Raw genomic sequence first — 25,068 nt, 5'->3', positions numbered from 1 at the left:
AAACTTTTGCAAACTTGAAACAGTTACTAAGTTGTACAACTGGAAAACTCCTTTTTTTGTGTGTTGTAAATTTGCAGGAGAAAGGAAGGTTGAAAAAATAATAAGCAAAATGAGAAACAAACATTTTACATTGGTAAAATGTTTTTATGCATTTACTAGCAAACAGGTAGTCACTTAGACAAACCACAAAAACTGTAAAACATCCCTATATAAGAATTTATGGGTTATGATAACTGACATCTTACAAACACAGGAGCTTTGTCTAACATTTTATTTTTCATAATATTTTGGCCTTGTTTCCATTCCCAAATAGTATATCCCATACCTTGGGATGGCTACCATATCTAAATCAAGTAAGAGACACGGCAGGTTTTTTTAACAGTGGCGGACTTTTTTCCACCAGAATTTATAAGCATCAATCCAAGAATTAAAGTAATAGCTGTCACTACTAATGAGTACTGTGTAAGCACTCCCCAGGCACCACTCTGACAATCTACCTGACATCCCATATTAGTGCAGTTTACCAAATGCGTACTTGGCCACAGGGGAAGGAAAGCATGGTCATGACCTCAGAGAAGTTATTTCTTATTCGACAGACAATAACAGTTAGAAAAAATGGTTCACTATAGTATATATCTGTTAAAGAATCATAATTCTTTCAAGTATATGACCATAAGCCCATCTCTGTCATTAATTAGTATCTTTTTTTCAACAAATCTCTGACTATCTTCATTTTCTCCTTAAAAGGTTACACAACACAATATCTCAGCATTTTTCCCATTTTGACTGTGTCAAGTACGCACCAATTACGAAGGACTGATGCCTTTTAATATTCATTTCACTGTTAATCTTAATTTCTTATATATAGCATTTTAGATTTTAAAAACAATGACAGATGTTTAATAAGCACCAAAATATTCTTTATACTTTTGTTCTTGCAGCCTCAGAAGTTATTTTATGTATTTGAAACTAACCACCTTTTTATCATGCCAAATACACTTGATCCTAATTAAACAAAACACCAGACATTTAAGCACTGACGTGTGATCTAGTAAAGTGAACATTTAGACAGACTATCAACTCTTTAACTTGTCTCCTTTTCAAGTTGTTTTACTTCCCAAGAGGTTCTGGAACTGCATGAAAATTACAAGCCTACTATTGCTTCATTTGGTATTGTGCAAACACCTAAAGGGTATAGAAATTATATGCATTGATAAGTAATCCAGACATTAAAAATCACTAGTTCTTCTGTCATCGTTCTTCTTTTATAGCAGGTTCTTTTCTTCTCAGCCCATACATTAATACATAAACACGCAGTTAACACCTAGCTTACATACTTATGAGAAAGGCCACATTCATGCTGTGATGTAACATTGCCATATGCAATTTTAAAAAAAAAAGATCTAAGGAATTCAGAAACTTGAGGCTGAACACAATTAAAGCACATATGCTGTAAAGCAGCATAAGCAATAGCTAGATTTTAAATTTAAGGATGCTAAATCAAACCAAATTCCACAGTTAGACTTCTTAGAAATGACTGTAAAATTAGGTGCCTAAAACTGCAGAGCCGGGAGAGGGGACTGGAATGCCATTAAACTGGAAAAGAACTAAATTGCTGCTTCTCAGTTCTCGCATATGTGTTCTAAGCAGTAAGCTACATGATAGTCAGTGGGTTACACAGTAACACTCTGTACATACAGACTTCCCATCTCCTACTGTCTCATCTGCTCAGAGTGGAACAGGCTTCTGTGTTCACAAAAGGTAGACCTAGAGGAAGGTGCCAGAAGAATGGGCAGCTGGAAAACCCACAGATTGCTAGGGAGTTTTCAGACCTCCATATGTTGGCAGCCACTGTGTTAAGCCTCATTGTTTTTAAGTTAATAATCTTCCAGAATCCCATTTTAGAACTTATTTTGGATTTGGGCCCCAAATCACGTTTTCAAAGTGGATTTAAAACATCACTGAAAATCAATAGGAGTCTGTTTTTGGGAATATGACACACTGTATATTTGTGTGTCTGTAGCCTTGTGAGCAATATGTTAGGTTTGTGCCTAATTTATCTTTCACCTGAAGGACACTTCTTTTTTTATCAGTTTGTTCAGCCTGTAATCCATTGTAGCTGAAGAAAAAAAAAACACATCACCTTCATCAATATCGATTTCACTATGTCTATGGCAAACAATCATGTAAGCCATTTACTGCAGCGTTGTGCTGCAGAGACTATTTTTTCTATTCCACGTGGTTACAAAAATAATAAAGACGTTTTGGGAGCTAGGCTTGTAAATTTGCAGGCAATGGACAAGCTTTCCCTGTTTAGTGCATTATGCTTGCATAATAGGTTTGAGAAGGATTTCGACATATCAAAGCTGAGACACTGTATATAGGATCTGCAGTGTTTTCAGACTAACAAACATTTCCAAATGTCAAAGAATAGTTTTTGCTCTCTAAAAAGTATCTCATGTAATATATGTAAATATAAAGACTGAGAACTGTGCACATTAGCATCAACCACATATTTAAATATCCTCTATTGTCTAAGAATGTAAAGAAAAAAAGAAACTGAAGTGATAATGCAGCCTCTTTCATCAAGTTTGAAGTACAAAAACTCACAAGTTTAGAGATGACCATCAAAGTTACCCACAAGTTTCATTTCCTCTTAGTTCCGCAAGAACCAAATTAAGAACTGCTACCCACCCCCTGTGAGACCAAGGATGCCTTGCCCAGGCCATGGATTAGATGATGAACAGGAATGCTATGACATGGTTTCAGAAAGCTGTTATTGTGAGCATGTAATGCAACATTTATAGCACCACAGAAAGAAAGAGAAGAGACTGAACTGTGAAATGATTAGGTAATAGCCTTTGAAAGGGAATCCTGAATTCTTGTGTCCTTTTATTTATTTTAACAAGGGACGTCTTAATGAATTTCATTTTCTTTAAATTCAAAATTTAGTTAGTAACGCAGATATGTGAATGTGTAAATTTCTTTTAAAATATATTTTTGTGTTAACCCCCTTTTCTTGATAATTTAATTGTGAATCAAACTGGAACAATTGCATGACAAATCCTAGCAACAAAGATTCTGTCATGGAAATGCTTACACTACTTAAATGTAGTAGCTCAGCCCACTAGGAAAGTGATTAAAAGATATTTCAACGATAAAAGAACAATTTACAAGACAACACTAACAGCTGAAGACAGGTGACACAGCTATTGTAAGAGTTGCTGTAAACAAACAAATGATCAAATGGAATTAAAAAACTGGACAGAAGCAGGTGTCATTGCTTAAACAGATGTCAGATTAAGCCCAGTATCATTAAGAACTATCAAACACAGAACTGCTGATGCTTAAGCTCTTGTCAGAGGAAGTGAGATATCAACAGATGTGCCAACGTCAGACATAGTATTTTCCAAATAATTGTTCTAATTAACTGGTTGGTATAAGTTGTTTGTTTTTATTACCATAATTCATGACTTCTGTTGTTAAGTCAAAAATTTAGTCAAGCATCTTTACTCTTCATTGCTTACCTCTGCATTTACTTCAAAAGCAAATTTTTAAAATATTGGGAGAGCGAGCAAGCAAGCAATAGAAAAACCAAAATTGGACTAAACAAACTACACAAATGCCTTCATTTCTTATCTTCATTTTTAATAAAATGACTGTCTGAAGTTCTTCTAATAAGATAAAAATATCAAACAGAAATTGAGAAAAAACTCTTTTACCACTTTATTAAGTTTTGCCATTTGTTCTGTATTAGCAAAAAAAAAAGATAACTTTTCTGTTCACACAAAAGCAGGTATAGGTATATTGTTAATTAACGTGTATCCTTACAGAAAACTATGACTAAGAGAAATGAACCATGCCATAGTACCAGAGGTAGGCATAGAAAACCATCACAGATGGGTCCGACTCTAAAAAATCCAGACATTTCCAAAATGGTTTTTTCCATTGTAAGAAGAGTGTGAATGATGTATTACAGCCTTGAGGAGCAAAGTCTATGAAACCAGCTGAGGAACTACGAATGTATCTTTTAGTTTAAGAAAAGGATACAGTTCTTTTAAGTTACAACAGCTGAGAATTTAGTTCAAGAAAAAATGCTAGACTGTAAGGGTAGAACTACTATTAGGTATTGTAAAAATAAGGCTGAGTCTGTAAGAATGATAATATGACTACCATCTGCCAGTGCTTTTTCTATCTGCCACTTCCATTGGTATTGTTAATATCAACTAAACAAATTATATGGTTAGATATAAAAAAACTCTAAATAAAATAAGCTTCAGGTCAATAAAACCAATGGACCATTCACTAGCATGGGATCCAAGTACTCTCAGAAGGCTAGAGTAGCTGAAGATTAAACATTCAGGGCAAGATTGGTCTGCTTCAACGTAGGTGGCTAGTCTCATTTGAGATGCCTTTCAATATCCAAGGTATCTGCACAGGACTGGAAGATATAACCAAGGACTTAAGGGGGTGTGACCTTCTGGAGTGGCAGATGGAGACTAGCCAGGATACTCTATGGCATCTCAAAGGAAACTAGACACCTGTGAAAAGACAAGTAGGGTTCATTTCACTTGCCCCTAGAAGCCCAGAAGTTTGAGATTTAGTGTAAGTTAGTATAACTAGACCCATAGCTGATAAAAAGAAAAAGACAACTTCAGAGGGAAACATCCCATCTTCCTTAGACACGTAGGACAGAATTACAATAGGTTAGAAAACTTCTTTAACTTCTTTTTCATAGCTAACTTAGGTAGGAAGTTTTTGCTGCCAGAAACTTTGTTTCTTCGCAATAGAAGAGGCAAGTACCAAATTTGCCTATCCCCTTCTTGTGTTCGCTTCTTGTATGGTGATCAGAAAGAGCCGGTTGACTTCCCTGGTTTGTAATACATAGTTTAAATGCATTTAACCCCCAGAGTAAAAGTCAATTTTGTACAGTGAACTCAATTTTTTGTCTTTTTATGCATGATTAAATGGTAATTAAGTTTTAATGAAAAGCATTAGGCTGATTACAATTAACATAATCACTCTTGTCAGTTCATGTCCTCATGCTCTATACGCTGAGCTGAGTGGGCAAGACAAGGCACTTTTAATAGCGTTCAAACATTTTGTAAGCTTCAGCCACTTATATTTTTCCATTAAAAATACCTCTACATTTACAATCAACAGTAAGTAATTTATAGGTGATATTTTCTGATCCACCTCATACTATCCTTTCCCAGCACCTTTTTTTTTAGGCAGATGCAATAAGGGCATTCTAGAGTGCAAAGTATAGAAAGTAATCAGCACATTCACAGTAGTGATAGAAATTCTCCAGCTGAAGGTTAGCACTTTAAAGCTTTGTCTTTAAGCTGCTCATTTGACCTGATACTCTCAGACATATATCCTTTGTATGATCCCGTAATAGGATGTTCATTGATATAGACACTCATTTCAATGGCATAATCCAATACAGAAGTTGCATGTGTAAGAGGTCCAGATTATTGAAGGTTTTACGATCCTTTGCAATTCTGCACCTGAAGTTTACTCCTTGGATTGTAATTAATACTTAAATAAAATATACTCATTAATAAATGCAACACTTGAAAATCCTTCAAGAGACACAAAATGAGCAGTTACCTTCACAGAACTTGTAATAAAATCTTCTGCAACTACCAGAAAAAAGTTTAAGCAACTCAAGATTCTTTTACTCATTGAGTTTCAAACTATGATAGTGGTGAAATTTCAATGTTCTGTGCAGCCTTGCTATAAACTGGCCTACAGTTTGAACACATGATGAATACTAAAGCATGCAAGATCCTCACTTAACCATAGATTAATTAGCTTAAATCCTTTACAGATCAAGGCCACAGAGGTCTGCCCATTGCCTCGAGGAGACTAAATAAACTAATCTCTGTTTTTTAGATGAAATAATTTAACATTTATGTTAATATATTCCTTAACTCATATTTTTTACTCCTTACAATTAAAAAATTAATAAAACACTCCACTTGTCAAGCAGGGTAAATGAAATTTTAATATCATTTTCCCTTTACTTGAGCTGAGGCATTCAGTTCTTCACCACTAATTCCAATTAATTCCAATAAGACATACGCTACAATTGCCAGCATGATCACTGGGTGCATCCATTAGATATTATACTAAGATGACAAAATCAGTTCTTCACCCTTAAGCACTAAATTGTCTCCTACTTACTATAAATATCACCAACTGCTTAAATATTTTCCTCCTTTCATAATTTGTGCATACACTTACAAACATTTTCATATAATACAACATGTGTTTGCTAACCCTAACAGAGTAAAAAAATCCTTCACTTCCACAAATTTAAAATTTAACATCAAAATTTAAATTAATTTAAAATCAAACAACATGAAAAGCAGCACAATATATAGCACACGGGAAGAAATTTTAGAAACATTTTTTCTGCTCTTTGTCTTTAATTCATTTTGCATACTTTTAAGGAGGTATCTTAGAGTTGATGAAAGAGCCCGTGGTTTGGGGGGTACAACATTCAGAAAAATCAAGCAAAATGAATTAAACAGGTAAATATAAAATGCATTATTTACAGACCAGGAAACTCCCAAAGTATATTTCCTCATGCAAATACTAATGACTGAAAACTTATTAGTGCCCTTTACTTCTGAATGACAGCACCTACAGACGTTTTAAATAATACTCCTACTCTCACATATTTTATTAATTCATAATTTTCCTATGTTCCTGAGCAGAAATACTCTTATATACATTACATCTAGATATATAAGGATGCAACTACTGAGTCAAAGTCAATGATGCGTTCTCCCTGCAGTCATACCCTCAGTCTTTAACACGTCACTCACAGTATCACAGAAAAACCCCACATACTCAGTTTTACAATATTGATCACATATACAATGTTGATCACAGCTTCTCTGTATATGGAGGACCTTTCACTTTCAACCTGAAGATTAATTTGATTAGTTTAATAGCAATTTTTTAAATGTGTTTAAATATGGAAAGATATATTTTATTCTTCAGTTTAATCATGTACATGAACAGTGGTTAAGTTCACAAAAATGATGTATCATGCAACCAATGTTGTGAGAAAAAAAACCTAAACAACTTGATATATAAACACAAAATAATATATTATCAGGTAGCACTGGTGGGAACATTTAAAACCATCAGTGCAGAAGAAAACTTATGTATGCACAAACCCATTTTGACTTGTTAAATAATGCTAATTAGATAATGCTAGGCATGTGGTTGCTGTGCAAAACAAGGAATAAGAAGACCTGAACATTCAAAGCAAATACAAAAATTCACCCTAGTTGTAGCTATTTACGATATATAAAATAATGAAAATCACATAATGTCTTTGTTTTAAAGAATGAGGAAGTTGTAAGATGAGAAACAGTTCATATTTGTAAGAATAATGTACATAAATAGCATATATAATTACTGTATTTGAGATGAAAAAAATATTTACATACTTGAAAACTGAATGGAGAAGCCTGATTTGCTGATGAAGAAATCACTGTCAAATTGTAATGTTAATGAGTTGAAAGTGCTGTGAATATCCTCTGGAAGGGCTGAGCCACTCCATTCTTTCAGAAGTATGCTGCTCTCAATAGGTCCATCCCATACCTTCAAGATGTCATGAGCAACCTCAGTGTCAAAAACAATAAAATGTAGACTGCAAAGAGAAAGTAAAAGCACTGTATATTACTCATTAATCAAAACTCCAAGCAATAATCCCAAACTGTACTTAGTTTTGAGATGCTGTTTAGGACTGCAGAAAAGCTGGTGGTCCTGAAGAGATACCCATTTTTCCTGTTGGATGAGCTGATCTTGCAAGAGAGATGCTATTCTGTTCTATAAATGCCTGAATTACAGAAAACACCATTATGGGGCATACAGTAGTAGTTATACAAATTCAGTTATTTTTATCACAGATGTTTTAAGGGATAAGAATTACGATTTCATCAAAGGTTTCCTCTCTTCATTCATATGAGGATACCAAGAACATTGATTGGCTTGAATTACATGCAGTTGAAAAAAAGCAGTAGCTAGTGGACACCAGCATACATAGCACAGGGAATTCTGTTGACATTGCATTTTCTTTCCTATACAAAACCAGAAACCATATTGTCCTATCTTTGCCTTATGCCAAAACTCATACGATATAAAATCTTCTTATAATAGAATGATCTGTATTTATCTCCAGGTGAAGTATTAGATTTAGAAAGATGTTCAAGAATGCTATGTTATTAGTCAAAATATGTACATCGACTTTAAGTTCTGACTGTTTACATTTTTAACTTTGAAGAAATCTAACTTGCCATTAATTGGAAATCATTAATTTAAAAATTGACATTTAAATGTAAATGATGCATTGAAATCAACTATGATGGAGTGAATTCATTATTTGGCTTAGTGAAACGGAATTACTAGAAATAAAAAAGGAAAAAAAAAAACCCCCCAATGAACAGTTTGCCATTTGCTTACATTTTTGCCTTTTTAATTTTAAAAAGTAACATTTTACATTTAAGTGATCAGTTAAAACTATTGTCCACATAAAGTGAATAATGAAACAACTTACTATTTGGTAACATTTTGCTCAAAATAAATAGCTAATATTCTGAAGTAACACATTTACTGGAAATTACACACTTCTTTCCTGTCACTGGAATATAAAACTAATCTCTATTGCATATCATTAAACATATTAGTATCAATAAATTATTTCAAAATGACAGAAATTAAGATTATCTATCTTGATTAGAAGTTAAACGTTTTTGTTATATTCTTGCTTTCACAGCAAATTCCTGTTCGCAGTGGGCAAACTAGCTTGAATATTGAAAAGAATTTGCCATTTCAGAGTTTTTGAATCTGTATGTTACTACAGCAAAACTGAGCTGAAACAGTCTTTAAATATTGGCATTCATTCCACTTGAGTGATTTAGCTATACATCAACAGCAAAGTATGATAGTCTTTTTTGTTGGTATGTCAAACTGATGAGGAAATACTGTTTTAAAAGTTTTCTTGTATTACTAAATTCCTTCTGCCTGAATTTTTGAATCCTTCCATCATCCTTCCATAAATCATTATAGAATAAAAGATCTAGATTCCACCATCCTTCTCATGTACCTTTCTTTCATGCGTTAGTTACTAGTTGTGTTTCCCCAATTTTCTGTATTCTTCTAGTTTCTTCCTTTTTTGTTATGCTGCCTACATTATGTGGAAAAATCTTCCAGTCTTGTCTATTAAGCATTTTTTCAGCCCTGTGTGCACTTCTCATTAAAATCTCATCATTTTTATCAAATTTGATTATTCTCAACGTCTTCTAAGATGTTGCTGGTCTTATTATTCAACTGATTATGGGGAAAAAGTCTGATACTTACATAATTCAAAATGTTATATATGTTAATAATGATATGACGGAAGAGACTAGGAATGGAAAATGAAAACCCTTCAGAGTTGTATATAAAGCTTTATAGCACTAATCTTTGCTGCTGCTGTTAATTGTCAAATCCTCATCAGATCAAAGCATTCATGACAAAAAGACAGTTCCTAATAGGTACCCAAACAAGGTCCAAGATGCCTGATGTCTAAGCACTCCTGGCAGCGAATCAGGAATTTACATCTCCTTGAGGTAATGTATTTAAGAAACAGTGTTCAATAATTATATTTGAATTAAAACAACAAATTATTACACTGAATGTGACGGTAAGATATAAAAGAATGGCATTACAATGACTCGAGGGAAGAATTTTGAAACCACGGTTGACAGCTTGGCACTTTAGCTTGTTTACAGCTAGAAAAAGGCATAGCAGTGCACCGCTCTACTACACTGAGGATTTACAGGCCATATTATCCAACGGAATCCACAGTTCTGAATTAGATGCCTAGGTGTCCCCTTACACAATTTAGGTACCCTAGAGGAATGGCACTCATAAATGTCAGCGTGGCAAGCATCGACTTTATTAATGTAAGGAGTAGTTAATAAACAAAAAATTGTGTGGGTGTGAGAATGTAAGGCACAGACTATAATTTACACAATACTGAAGTCAACAATAAATATTGAAATTAAGCATGTACCTTATTGTCTTTCCTGGATCTGCTTCGATAATCCAAGTGCAATGAAGATTGTTGTCATATGGTGCTGGGTAACCAGGGGACAAAATGCGCCCTGATGTAGCAGCATGAATACGACCACCACACTCAGCTACAAAATAAGTAAGGATTACATTTATTTTTAACAAGACCATAATATTTTGTGGTTCAATTTTCTGTCCATTCCACATCCCTCTGTCTTCTAAAAAGGCAACAGAATGACCTAATATCTCTGAAGTAGTACACATAAATACAAACTAGGACATGTACACGAGATAAAAAAGCACATACAATGATCACATTCCTACCTTGTTATAAAACAATAAGCCATACTTCTGTGTTATGTTATTTCAGCAACAAGAGTAGTTCAGTATGAACAGAAACTACAAAAGCGCAATTTTAGCAACCCCAAGAAAGCAAAAATGTTTCAGAAATATCCCTTTTAACATGTTTGGCTTTTCTAAGTAACACTGAATGCTCAAAAGTCTGAATGAAATTCAGACTTTACAGCATTGGGTTCTGTAATTAAAATCACTTTATCTGTTGTTCTAATGTCAAAATACCTTTTAGTTTAATGCTTTCAAGTTGCTTCTATAAAACTTCAAGTTAATTACATCAAAAAGCAGTTAGGTATTCCCTAGTAATTTCCTTTAGTATTTAAAAATTTAAATGCCATATGCCCACAAAGTAAGAGAGTAAATCAGAAAGCTATGATTTCAAAGTATGCAGTGCCTGGTTTAAAACATTTTTATTATCAATGCTATCTTAACTTTGTGGAGAGACCAATTGCAGTGCTAAGCATCTGGAATCAAATGGTTCTTACATTGCATGTTTAGAGCATCATGCTGTTGTCTGGCCAGCATGAAGACGCACCCTGATGAAACCAGAACTGTGTAACAGTCAGGTGCCCCAGAATCAAAAAGGATCAGTAACTCTTCAGTTAAGCGTTGTTCCTGTATTCCTACTTCATTTACGGTGTTGCCTTACAAGTAGCAATATTAAAATACGCTACCATGGGGAACTCTTCAAGCACAGCTGTGCAGTGAGCATAGTGTAAGACACAGATGATGAAAGAACCATGGCAGTTGGACTAAATAATCTATCAGGAACACTCCTAACAAATAATAAGTCTTACACATGCCACCAAGTCAATGCTCACAGCCCAGTTGTTACCAGGAGGGAAAATAACTGTAGAGGAAACAAGGTTACTGATTTACTTATTTATCCTGCTGGTTTGATCACTCAAAACATTACATATTATTTAGAGAACCACAGCAGAAAGCTGCTTTAGTACATAATTTCTTCAAACATAAACCTCTGCCTAAGATGTCAGTTAATTTTCATTATATAAGAAAGTTCAGAACGCAATAATCTCTGCGACAGACAGCTACAGATAAAGAAATGACTGCTACAGTACAGTACAAAGAACTCAAGATAACTCAGTGAAACAAAAATTATTTAAACTCAAAATAACTGACAGATTTGCTTTCAAATTCTGAGAAGACTCACTGAGAAACAGAATACATGATAAATTTTGGAATGATGCATTATATAGTACATATATTTAAAAAGAATAATATCCATTTTAGGAGCAGGTCAAAAGTAAACTTTGACAAGTGATTCTAACAAAAAACCCAAAAAGTTTGCTTTTCAATATGCAGAAATGACCCCACTGTAAAATCACTACCTGGAACAATATACCAAACAGAGTAAATAACTATACTATAACTAACAGAAGTGACTTATATTTCAACAAGTTCTGTAATCTTCTAGAGAAGGAATTACAGGATTACAGTTCCTTGGTTTTCTTCATTAAGGCTCAGACCACAGAGAAATGAAAATGAATGCTAAAACCAATACAGCAGTGTATCGCTGAAGATGACTAGGTGTAGAATATGTGGAATGTGTCTATGTATGGGTTTGAAATTTGTTGTGAATGAGATTAAAATGATGGTAAAGACAACGATGAATGTAAATGTCACTGGATACAACAGTAAATATCAAATGCTGATCTAAAACACAACAAGCAAAAAAGAATAGGTCTGCACAAACAGAAGGATACCAAGAAAATGTGTCTAAGAAAGAATATGTTGTTTGGAAGTTCATTACAACTTAAGAAAAAGGAAGAAAAGGAAGCCAGTCAGATCAGAGTTGGAAGAGATAAAACTGTGATAGCATAAGATAAAACCGAAGAAAGAAAGCGTTATATAAATAACACTGGAGGGGGAAAAAAAGTGTGCACAAAATGGTCTGCAGATGCTTAACTGAGTTTTCAGGGATCTTCATGACAAGTTTTCATGTCCACGGCACAGTAGAAAAAACATACCTAATGAAGGCAACAGACTGTTTGTGAAAGGCTGTTTAGAAAGATTCACCTTTAGAAGATTTTCAGAGAGAATGGTGTGCATTTGACTTCTTGGGGAGCTAATAAATGTTTCAGAAGAGTTTTAAATTGAGAAATAGGAAGAGGGAGGTTCTACAAAGCTGATACAATCCCCAAATTTGATCCTAAAGATAGGAATAAGGACAGTAAAAAAAAAGATACGTAAAGACATAAAGGTACATAGAAAGAGAGCTATGTGGTTGAGCTGACAGAAAGCAAAAAAAAAAAATCTGTCTCAGGGTCCTAAAAGAAAATTGACTATTCTACTGATATTAGGACATAATTCCACTTAGAGATGAAGTGAGATCCTCAAGAGATTTTGGTACAAGTGATTCCAAAAGCTTAGCAACAAAATACAGAAACCAAATCTAGTAATGCATGGTACAAAATCAAAGTATAATGAAAAAATCCAAAAGATAGAGTAGCAATCGTAAGTGGAATATAGAAGCTTAAAAGTATACTGTTACCAAGAAAACTGGAAATACAGGTAGAGATATGGGAGTGAAGGGAGCATTACACAGTAGTGATGCAGTAAACTAAATAAAGTTAGCATGAAAAAACATGCATATTCGTCAAAAATATTTTGGAGAAGACTTATTAAAGATGTTCTACAGGAGCAAAGATGGTAATTTTCTTTAGATTCACTTCATTCTCGGTTCCCTATCTTCCTCTAGGTCAGACTGGAATATTTATTAACACCGTACGGTTGAGATTTTAATATCCCACATATAAATAAGAGGACAAATCACCATACTAAGAAAGAAAACAGGTAGACGGATGGATTTATTCACCTAATAGACTTGGAACCAACATGTATTTTAGAACTGATTCAAATACTTCCTTGGTGGTGAACACAGGCACAAGAAAATATCACAGAAAATGACCTTAGAGTAATGACTTTGTTTAAATTAAATGGGGTGATAGGCAGAGGTAGGACTAATTATGGCTCTTCTGTACAAAAGGGCAAACTTAGAGGATAAGGAAGCTAACCAATTAAACTGAAGAGCTTGAAGACCTGAATGTACAAAAAGCCTGGAAAAGCCTTTAAATCAAAACTGGAAAGAGTTGTTTCGACCTGACATACATATATATATATATAAAAAAAAAAGAGAAAACTTAGATATAATTCTAGAATCAAGTAGGAAAAGTAACACCTCTACTAAGACAGCAGAAATGCTGGTCACTGATGTTTTTCTGGCACTTACCCTCTGGGTAAGCTGAACTTTTGAAAGGAAGGGAGCTTGCTCCTTTGTAGACTGCAGGTCTGTGAATGTGCTCAGCAGGAAGCAGCTCCTGGAATGGAGAATGTAGCACCCAATATGGGAGAGAGGCAACAAGCAAGGATCGTACAGGTTCAGGTGAGTGTTGAAAGAAGTTGGTGGCCTGCCTGCAGCAGGCAGCAGAGGCAAAAACTAAGCATCGGAAGACACAAAGCAAGAAAGACTTTCCCAGTGACTCATGGGAACTCCATGTGGAACCTGAACTCAGGAAGTCACTGGTAATTGCTGGACTGGAAAGCAAAAGAGGAGAGAAACTGCCTAGCAAAGGTACAATGGGAATAGCTATACTGGTGCTCAGTTATTTTATGCACCTCACCTAGTACTTCTCTATTTAACATTCCTGTTGGTTGCAACGAAACACAGTTTTAGAGACTTGAAGACATGTGATATTTAACGAAAAGGTCTACCTCAAGGCTCTGACAGATGTGGTATCCCAGCACGGAAACAATGACTCAAGACCATGCAGATAAAACAATCGACCAATATGGTGTGAAAATTAGAAATTAGCTTCATAGGAATGAGATGCTGAAATAATTTCCGATGAAAACAGATAAGGTAAAAAAAATCTTAATTTGTTTTATTATGGGGTTTGCTTAGCTTGTGAAGTGTTAGGATAATACCACTGCCTGTCCTACAGAAAAAAGTGTCTCCTAGCAGTTTTCTAGCATTACTAGCCAGCCATCTGTTTCAGAGAAGGTATACCTGGATAGCCACACTACACCATCACTTGAAACTTAAAGTATGTTTACACCATTATCATAAACCAGGACATAAAGTATAGAAAGACGGAATATGAGGGGTTTTTTCTTGAAATACCAAACCAAAATCTTTCATTGTCACAATCCATATTACCTATGCAAGTGGGCAATGGTTTGTCCCAAACTCTTCGATCTCCACTTAAGCAGGTCATAATACTACTACCATGCATTGTATAGCCAGGATTACAGCTGTATAAAATGACAGTATCTATAAAATGTCCTTCATCTCGGATCTTGTAGCCGTAATTTGGTATGCCAGGATCTTCACACTTCACTAGGTCAAAACCTGCAAACGCAAATGGGAAGGGAGAAGAAGCAAAAAAGACACAAAGATATAAAATATCAATCAAAATATAATGCCAACGAATTTGATCTTAAGGCAAATTATATGCTCATGATTCATTTAGATTATATGTATCCACAGTAACCAAAAATAAATTATACATAATTTGGGTAAATCAGAAACTGAAACACCAAGATCTAATTATTAATTTGTTATTTGATTATGGCATTAGTTTATTGAAGAAAGCGTATTATCTACACTATCCCAAAAGAGATTAGTGATCAATTTATTAATTTAGATCACTTCTATTCTTCTATTCTTTTTTATTCAGAGGAAAGGAAGCAATATCGACCCTGTGTATGGCACTAAGTGGGAGCTTCACCTCCTCATCTAATCTCTATAACCAAACCAGCATAACATAGTGGGAACTCAGGAAGAAAATGCAAAGGTTGTCTCATCCATCCTGGTGTCAAGATAGCATGGCTTCAGCTTCTTCTCTTCTTAAAATGAAGAAACATTCCTAAACTCATTTTTAATCAGCATTCCCCTTTTTTGGCCTATTAACATGCTGAATGGGATAAACAGCTGCTTCTGTGCCCCTTCCACTCTGAGCAGCTACAACTCTTTCCATATATACCCTTTCCTCTCTGCATTTTCTCCATATGGCATTGATCAAATATAAAGATGCATTCTAAATCTCTACTTTTGCCATGAGGTTGAGCTCTTTGAGCAATATAAAGGGTGGTTCCAAATTCATCTTTATCAACTCCAGTCAGATTTGTGGATTTTTCATTACTTACTGTCATGTCCCCAGCTCAAGAAAGTAATTCTGACTCTACAAATGGTTTCCATTTTGCTATCCCAATTTTACTGAACAGCTTTGTTATGCGGTTCCGAGTCAGGCTGCTGGTCTTCCCTTCAGTTTGTTGTTTTCAGCCTATTCCCTACATGAGGCCTTTCACTAATTAGGAGAGAATCAGACATCTTTGTGGTAAATAACATATCCATAGACAACTTTTCATTATTTTACAAATACACAAACTAGAGTTTGTATCACATTTTTCTTGTTGCCTTTCTCCTGATGCTGAAAAGATCAACTTCAGTTGAAAAAATGACAAGTAGTCTAATACCTTGTTTTTCATCCTGTACATATGCTAAAGCTGTCCAACAACTGAGTCCTCTGAAAACACAAAATGCCTTTGTTTTCTTTGTTTGTAAATTGGACACAAAGGTTGGGATTTACCTGTCATAACTCAGACTTCTGAAAATTAGAGGGCTAAACTTGAACTAGTTAGCTTAGGCTACTTTCATAGTCAGCAGAGAAATATGAATCTCAAGAAAACAAACCAACTCGGATTTAGATAGCTGTCTAGGATTAGTCAATTCAATAATTTTCCAGAAATACTTATTTTCTGCCTTTACTGTAAACTGAACCTAGGTTTTCTCTTTATATAGTAGGCTACAGTAGCTCAGAATTTTAAGTATCTAGAGTTAGGGAAACGGAATACCTCAAAAAAAGAATGCTATTCCATCACATACATAGACACTGCATCTCTATCTGTGCTAATATCTTAAGAAACCTCAAGCCCCAAGACCAATGAGCATGCTCTGACCACTGCCATTACCCTTCAAAGCAGCATGACTGTCTACAAGCCACTTCCTGGGAATTTAGCTCACACTGTCTGCTAAATTACGCCTGAGATTGTTCGGGAGAGTGCCAGACAACCCAAGCTAGAAGCATGCTAGCATTTACTCTAACATTTCAGCAGTCTAGACAATCACTTTCCCACACTGCTGCCCTGACAATGTTTAGTTTACTAACAGAGGTGTAGCCCATGTGTCAGGAGGAGTATGTATAATCACGCACTGTACAAATGGATTATAGAGACTTATCATTATTCCCTTGCTAAAAGATTGTTTCTATGTGAATATTTGCACATCTCTGCAATTTTATTCTGTTGACAAAAACAAAACAAGCAAACACACTCAGTTTCCAGATAAAAGGGGTAGCATTCATTTTAACTAGCTCTGAGCATCTATTCTATAAAACAGCTATATCTAAATCCATTGTCTGTCTTTTAGAATAGCAACTTATGGGGTATGATTAATCTCATCCTAAAGTAGATACCTAAAATAGATTGGCTGAACTGCGCAATTTTAAAAAGGTATATTTTTCTTCATTCACTGTAAAAAAAGCCAAGATGGTTAGGTCATACAGATGAATTGGCCTTCACAAGAAATAGCTATATTTCACTATTTTAATCTCCTCATCAAACATACAAAGACATTTATTTAAAACCCTGAAAATGTAGCTTGTTTGATAAACAATGTGATGATATTTTAATGCTGGTTTGACAGCATAAGCCAATGTAACACTATTTCTCTGCCACCTGCTTTCAGATACTTTCCCATCCTTTAGTAGGTGCAACATTTGGTTATCACTAGCAGTAGCATGTGATTGACATATGAAACTTCCCTGATTAAAGAATCTATTTGTGTGTGGTGAAATAAACTTTCCTTCTACCACATAAAGAAGAGGCTGTCAGGGAGAGGTACTATCTTTATAAGACCAACAGATAAATCTGGGTGAAATGAAACAAACTTTTGGACAAACAAGTCCTTCTAGTCTGGTATATAGCCATCTTCACTACAGAAGATGTCAAGACTGGGATAAAATTGACATCAGACTTGCTATCATTTCATGTATTGCACTTAGCATTTAGTTTTGCAGAAGTGTGTAAATATATATGATGCAATGACAGAAAATCTTATTTGTTCTCTCCTTTTTGCAGTGCTGCTTCTGTAGGATGATGTGTCTACAAAAGGCACTAGATCCCCCCATTCATCAGAATAACGGCTTCCTGAATGGTGTAAAACCAAGTTTGGTGTGTTTATCTTTTTACAATCTGTTTGCACAGTATAGATAGCAGACAGACTGTTCCATTTTCTCCTTATCTGCAATAATGATCCCTGAGGACTCCTGAAGCCTCACAGATGTGAAGAGTTAAAGAGATCCTGCCATAAGCTTTAGAAGTTTCACAGAAGCCTACCATAGCCTGTCTGAACTTTTCTCTGTTCTCGCTTTGAAATAGGACTAAGTAGCACAAAAGATCTTTCCGTTTTTCCTTTAGCTTATTAATAGTTCACATCATTATTTTAAGTCACTTATACCTTCAAGTATCCACTAACACAGAGGTTTTCTGCCTCCTTTGCTTTGTAGACTGATACAAGTTCTCTAAAGTGAGCTACAGTACTATGAAAGTCTCTCTCTCTTGAAAATAAACTTGCTTTTCTTGATTACGTTTGCAGACGCAGTGGCAGAAGTCCATGAAGCCCCATAGATCACAGGTTGAAATTCACTTTACTACTATGTTAGAATACTATAATTGAATTAAATATAATCTGATACAAAGATATGAAATTAATCCTTAAATGAAACCACCTTGCTATTACTTACTAACATAAAAACTTACTGTGGCTCTTATAGAAAGGTTTTGCTCGAAACCTAAATTTTTTGAAGACAGAAATTTAATTCAAAATGTAGATTGAGAGCTGGCATTTGGGAAAAGCAAAAAAAAAAAAGTATTGTTGGGTTTTGTTTATTTTAAGCCTAAAATATCCAACTTGTAAAATGATTTACTAGTCTTTGGCATTATTTTGACTAAGAGAGTTCCGAAATTACTTTTGTTATATTGCTACATATATAGTATGTATATGTCATAGAATTCACATCTTAAAATATATTGATTTTTATTACAAAAGTTTGCGTCACTGTGTGTACATTTATAAAGAAATAAAACACATAATAAATACATACATACATACACACATACATAAAGTTTGCCTAGAACTTCTGTATATAAACATAAAATTCAATTACCGTTGCAATAAGAATAAATTAGTTAATGACTTACTGGCTCTTTTTCTCCTCCACCTCAGACTGGTTTAGATCAATCACATGAAATTTAATGATTTTTTCCATTTACTGTTTTAGCATAAATATCATAAATGTAGATGAAGCTTCTCTAAATCTAGTATACTTTTACAGTTCTTTTTGAGTCATCGTTCTCCAAATGTGGAAAGACTTTTTCACCTGTCAATAGCACTATCCCAAGGTAAATCGTCTGCTTCTTCAAGAGTCTCATACTCTACAAATACTCACTGAACTGTATTTCTGTATCTGTAAATGACAAAATACCTTTGCAAGTTATAAGTAGGAAAAAACAGCTCTGGTAAAGACACCATGTTTAAGTACACAACAGTATGTATATGAATTTCTAAGCCTGTGTGTGTGTCAGAGGACATGAAGTCCCAGACAGAAATATATTGCTTTTTTAAATCTTATTTTTGAGACTCTGTGGGAGCATTTATATCAATAGAGGAGGTAAGATTTTCTGTCAGTCTATTTTAAACTCAAATCTAATCAAGTATTTATTTGGGGTAAAGTGTTAGATAAGCTGATTGAAAACCACTCGCTGGCCTGGGTATCAGAATTCAATTTCCTATTTCACACACAAGACAGAAAAAAAATAACATCCAAATAAAAATATCTAACTGGAAACAAAAACATAAAACCTAAATTTAAATATCCTTGAGACATTAAACCCTTCATTTGCTGTTTTGTTTAGATTATTCAGATATTTTTATCAAAAGACCACCTTGGGAAATTAATATTGATTTTAATTTCTTCTAATCATTGCTAATTCAGGAAAAGTCCAGTAGTAGTCTCAATTTTTAGGGTTGTTTTCATAATATTATGCCAAGAAAAAAAATTAGGTACAAACATTCAGTATGACAAAATAAAGAGTGTTATTGCTTTTTGTATCTGAAAAATAGAATATTCCCTGTAAGAACATCAAACAAACTAATTTCTGCCTCTTATGCCAAATTTTTAAAATGCCACTTTGAATACTCTAGAAAAAATATAAGAATGACAGTACATAATTTGTGGCCTCACATTCACTAAACTTTTCCACAAGCAAGATTACCTCTGTTTTTTCAGCAGGCCTATTAAAAATTGGGAGCTGCTAATCACGTGCAAATATACCAGGACCTTGCCCTGTTTCTTCACAGGCAAGATGCGTTTCCAGTTCATCTTATCCAATTCCTTCCCCTTCTCTTTATACACAAAAAATAGAACTTTTCATTCCCTTTTTCCCTGATGCTCTCATACATCTGGTGTAATTTGTCATAAAGGGCCATATTGTTGTGAAATCTCATTGTTGAAATGTTGCAACAGAACTTCAGTGTTAAAGTAGATGCTGTGAACTTTCACAGTGGGGAAATATGGTCACGAGCTCCAATCACAGTACTCGGGTTTACCTGGTGTTGAAACGAGCCAACAGTCAGAAATTCTGCCGATATTCTTACTGCTGAGAAAGTGCTGCCAATTATCTTATTCCTGAGTTTCATTACAGGATTATCAGAACAATGAATGGATAAAAGACAGTTGCATTTAAACCAAAACAGCCAGAATACATCTTCATGATTGGCTATCACCTCCTGACACGATTTATCCCATGTGTTTTGTTCTGTCATATTTGATATAAATAATCAGGAATGTAGAAATACCACTTGTCAGGGTAAAAATTATTGATGTGTCTGTAATTTATGTCGACTATTAATTACAACTTCTTTCAGCTCAGTTTAATTATGATGGGTACTGTGGTTCTGTCTACATTAGTCAGCAGTGCAGTACAGTAGAAGCAAATCTGGGCAGCGAAACACACTGAAGCTGTGGAAACAATGTCGACACTATCTGCACTAAAATGTTTTTACTTCGGACTAGGTTTTGTGTCCATTAGTAGGTGGAGTATGTTATGTGCATCCCTGGAGCACACCTTTCAGTTCAGCTTCAAGTTTGCACCCTTCAAAACCTGTCTTCAATGTGAATTCAGGTAGAAGCCAATTTAGCCAAAACGGCGACATGAGTGTTCATTTTGTGTCCCCAAGAGAAATTCTCAGGGATTCTATATAGTACAGTTTACTTTTAACAGAAGCTGATGAAGTTCTGAGATAACTGCAAATGTTCTCTTCACCTATTTTGAAAGGAAGAATACAGTTTACTTATCACATATATACATATACACATAAACATATGCATTTCTACTGTATGTAAACCTACAGTGGCTATACGAAAAATAAGTAATCTAAAATAAATAATGCCAGACATGCAAAAAAGTCCGCACCTAAAAGATAAGCATTACCAACCTTTAGGTATTTCGTCCCTACTGGGAAACTGTAACCTTAAGTTCAATACTAAGGCTTTTATGATGAGTATTACCAAAAAAAAGTTATGAGTTCCTGGTCTAGAAAGTTAACAAAAGCAAGAAAGACACTCTGAGTTGCGAGCTATGGTACTCATCCGAATTTTACTTCCAACGCATGCCGAGGCATGTTACATTATGTCTGTCTTAGTAGAATATATAAGCACACTGTCATGAGAGACCAGAATACAGGGCCCCTATAAGCATCATAGAAATTAGGCTTCAGGGCTTTATTCCTCCCTTTTTTTTCTTTCTGCCTCAGTATACCTTGTTCATGCTTTGGCACAAAGTATACTATGGCAATTAAAACCTGACCCATAGAAATGGAAGAGGAAATAATTGAACTGACAGTAAAATAAATGTAACATCACAGTCCTTCACACTGTGGTCCCATGGTGCAAATTTGTTTAACAATTTCTGACAGGTTAACTTCGTTTACAAGATTTATGTTGGATTAATTATTGTTTGTCAATGCCATTCTGACTTCATGCTGAACCATATATAAAACTGGCAAAAAAGCACAAAATGCTCATAAATTTCTTTCTGTATGCTCTAGTTATTTTTACAGGAATTCAGTCATGTGTTTGTGCCAGATTCAGATCAGATTTGCACTGCTGGGTGTTCTGATGCTGCACAGAATCATATGGAACCTCGGCCTCAGATATGATCCCAGAGCACTGTAACCACCAAGTAAAGGAATACTGTAGCCATCAAGCTGTAAAACAAAAAAAGAATTTGGAGGGAATTTCCTCTTGCAAATTCAAAAAACCACAAACCTGCGTTGTAACTTCTGTGGACTCTGGCAGTTTGTAGTACGAACTCTAAATAGAAAGCCTACCACACCAAACCATACTGACATTTTAAAAGAAATGCCAGCTGGGGTATTTGCAAAACTTTAAATGTCTGATCTAAAGAAGAACAGGTCCTGAAAACATAGTATATAGCATAGAGGTATAGGTCAACACTATCAATGATCTCAGCCTAGATGAATAAATTTATACTCATATAATTTCCTATTAACATTACAGTTAGTTACAGATGAGGAAATACCATTAAAACAGCAATACCACTAATCCCCATAAAAATTTCACAAGACGAGCCATGAGGGGTTAATTATTCTGAATGCGAAAAAGTTTTTGCAGTTCACATATTAAGCACAAAAGGACTAAAAGTACCCTCCATGGGACTCCAAGTAGTGTTTAATAATCTCTATACCACAAATATAGACTAGGTGGGCCCTGCTTAGTGAAAAGGTAATGTTGTCTTTTCATTTCTACTTGCTATGGAAGAAAAAACTCATAAATTGTGTATAATCTATCTTTAGCTTCCGGAAGTGATGTGGTAAAATATTTTGGGGTGACATACATATATAAATCCTATTTCAGTGCATACATGGAAATATTAACAGATGTTTTAATATTTAAAAAGGTAATATGAAAACATTGGAAACACCAAGATCTCTCTTAGTGTTATCTAAATCTCAAGTAATTTAAGCTCATAAACATAATCTATATATTTTACATTGAATCATTTTTGAACTACCAAAGAGTAATTAAAAGTATGAAATGGTACATGAGTTAACATTCAGAGTCTATAATGGATTTCTAAATGCATGTAAATGTCAACAAATACTCATTCTGCAGTTGTTGCATCTTAAACATCCATAACATAATCTATTTAATTAAATCAATGCAATTCAAAATGAGAGTTCCTGGCATTTTCATTCTGTCTCGGAACCATTTAAGTGCTATTGAAACCTACAGTTGTAGAGAAAAAAAGTCTGTATCATGTAGTGGAAAATGTGCCAATTACAAAATCTCTACCTAATTAGAAAGACAGAAAAGTCTATGGAAAGAAAAGTGTTTGGATAACGTGGCTATAGTGATGTATCTGAAACTTGCATGAACTTTCAAAGAGCCTAGGATGACAAATGAGCATGGGCTGTATGCACTGGGACAAAATTAGCTCCAGACCTCTTTCTCTTGGATGTGCAGTTTTTGTAAGGAGGGCTGAAATATTTTTATGTCTCGGTGACTGAATATTTACACTGTAACTCAGATCATCTGAAAGAGACCAAAGGAACCATGTTTCTCAAATAAATTGATGTATTTCTACATGCTTGTACAGCAGAATGTGTTCACAGTAAGTAATGATACCTGCTGCTTTGTATCCTTTGGAAAGGTACACTTTTAATTTCTCAGTTTTGCAATCTATTGGCAATTCATGACTATATTGATGAGACAGTCATTCAATGGATAATACTTTCTTATAGGAGTTTCAGCTCAGCACTTTTTCTTGACATAAGCAACATGCAAGAAACTGTATGTAAACATGTAAAACATAAAATAGGGATGTTAATACGTGTTGTCAGTAGCAGGTCTTTTGAGCATAAAGTGAAAGAAGAACTCTTGTCTATAATTTTCTTCTGTAATTTTACAAAAAAAATTCTGTAACATTACAAAATGTTTTACGGCCTTTCCCCACCAACTTCCAACCAGATTCTTTGTGTCCATATGTCCTATTCAAAATGTCTGTTCTCCTATTTTCAACTATAATATCCACACATACAAAAGAAAAAATTTGTAAATTTAAGAAGCAAGTTAAATACATGTAAACAGGTAGTATAAGACAGTTTTTGTATGTGATTATGTTACCGAAAGAAAATACATTTAATAAATAACAATACTTGCAAGAGATAGGTATGCAAATATATGTGCCTATATCAAGATAATTAATGTGTATATATAGAAAGCATACAAGTAAGCTTTGCAATCAGCAAGCAAATGAATAATTATTTATAATTTATACTCAATGTAAGAGAAGCAGGAATTAAAAGGTGAGACTCCATGTGAGTTTGAGAACTGTAACTTCAAGTGTCTATAGAGAGATATCTTCAGGAATGCTCCGTGTCTAAGACCCCTTTATAATCAGTGGGGAGATGACTGATACACTCAGTACTTAAAAATATTGTAGGTATTTGTATACTTAAAAATATATGTAGGTTACTTGTAAGAGCAGCACTGGCCTGACCTTTGCGGGGGGTAGAGTGGGTGGTGCACAGAAAAGAAGAAATAACATGAACACATACGTTTATTCTTACATTATTTAGTGCAAGGTACTCTGGCTTAATGGCTTCCAAATGCTGCAACGATTACAAATGCATTCATTTCCTCACAATCTTTTCTAGAATACTCACTCTTAGAGTAATCAAGTCTCCATGAACATAAGGGACAGATTGAAACATGGGAAAAGATTTGTACAAGCTTATAAAAACCGGTATTGGCACAGACAGGACTGAAAGTTAAAGACGCCCATCATCTGCAGCTGCACTCATTCTTTCATACACTGACAGGGGAACAACATGCACACAGCACCTGTTATTCTGGCTAGTGGTATTGCTGCCCAACACTTCTGAAAATCAGGTTCTATATACACTGTGGTGAACAACTTAGATAATGCAAAACGCATAAATCTTGTCTACCTTTCACCTTTCTGTCTTAAGCAACCTTCTCCACCTAGGAAGTTTATGAAAGCAGAAAGAATAGATAGGTTTATAGCATTCATCTTTCTTCCAAATAGTTTGCTCTCTACATGCACCCCTAATTCTGCTCATATATCGTATACACATAGTTTTGGCAGGGTGATTTTAATACTACGCATAAACTTTTGAAGGAATAATCTTGGTTTTATTCTTAAGTAACTTTATTACATTTTTAAATAAAAAGAAACATAGTTTGGATGACTTAAAAATCTGTTCCCTCTTTATTGTTAATGTTCAGTTATAAAAAATGACTAGACTCTAGGTCAACAAGCTTAATTTGATGAAATGTAAACAATTTCCTCATATAATGAGGAAAGGGGAGAAAACAATCACATTCCTGCATCTGAACGGTTAAAAACCTTACAAATGAATTCTGATTTTTTTCCTGAAAATTTGTGTTTTCATAAACTATTTAATTTCAAAATTTAAAAAATGGTTATGTAACGTTTTTTACATGAGGTCGT

General features: G+C 34.5%; 1 protein-coding gene across 1 annotated transcript in view; it reads right to left on the bottom strand.

Moving 5' to 3' along the window:
• Positions 1–25,068, bottom strand: part of CSMD1 (CUB and Sushi multiple domains 1) — a 1,189,318-nt gene that overhangs the window by 207,504 nt on the left and 956,746 nt on the right. The window contains exons 24-26 of the mRNA XM_054196719.1: positions 14,609–14,800; positions 10,079–10,205; positions 7,470–7,672 (exon numbers count right to left, since the gene is read on the bottom strand). Coding sequence (XP_054052694.1) covers positions 7,470–7,672; positions 10,079–10,205; positions 14,609–14,800 — 522 coding nt within the window. The remainder of the gene's footprint in view (positions 1–7,469; positions 7,673–10,078; positions 10,206–14,608; positions 14,801–25,068) is intronic.

Source organism: Rissa tridactyla, chromosome 3 (genome assembly GCF_028500815.1).
Source record: "Rissa tridactyla isolate bRisTri1 chromosome 3, bRisTri1.patW.cur.20221130, whole genome shotgun sequence".
Classification (NCBI taxonomy): domain Eukaryota; kingdom Metazoa; phylum Chordata; class Aves; order Charadriiformes; family Laridae; genus Rissa; species Rissa tridactyla.
This window is presented reverse-complemented; position numbering and strand designations above follow the sequence as displayed.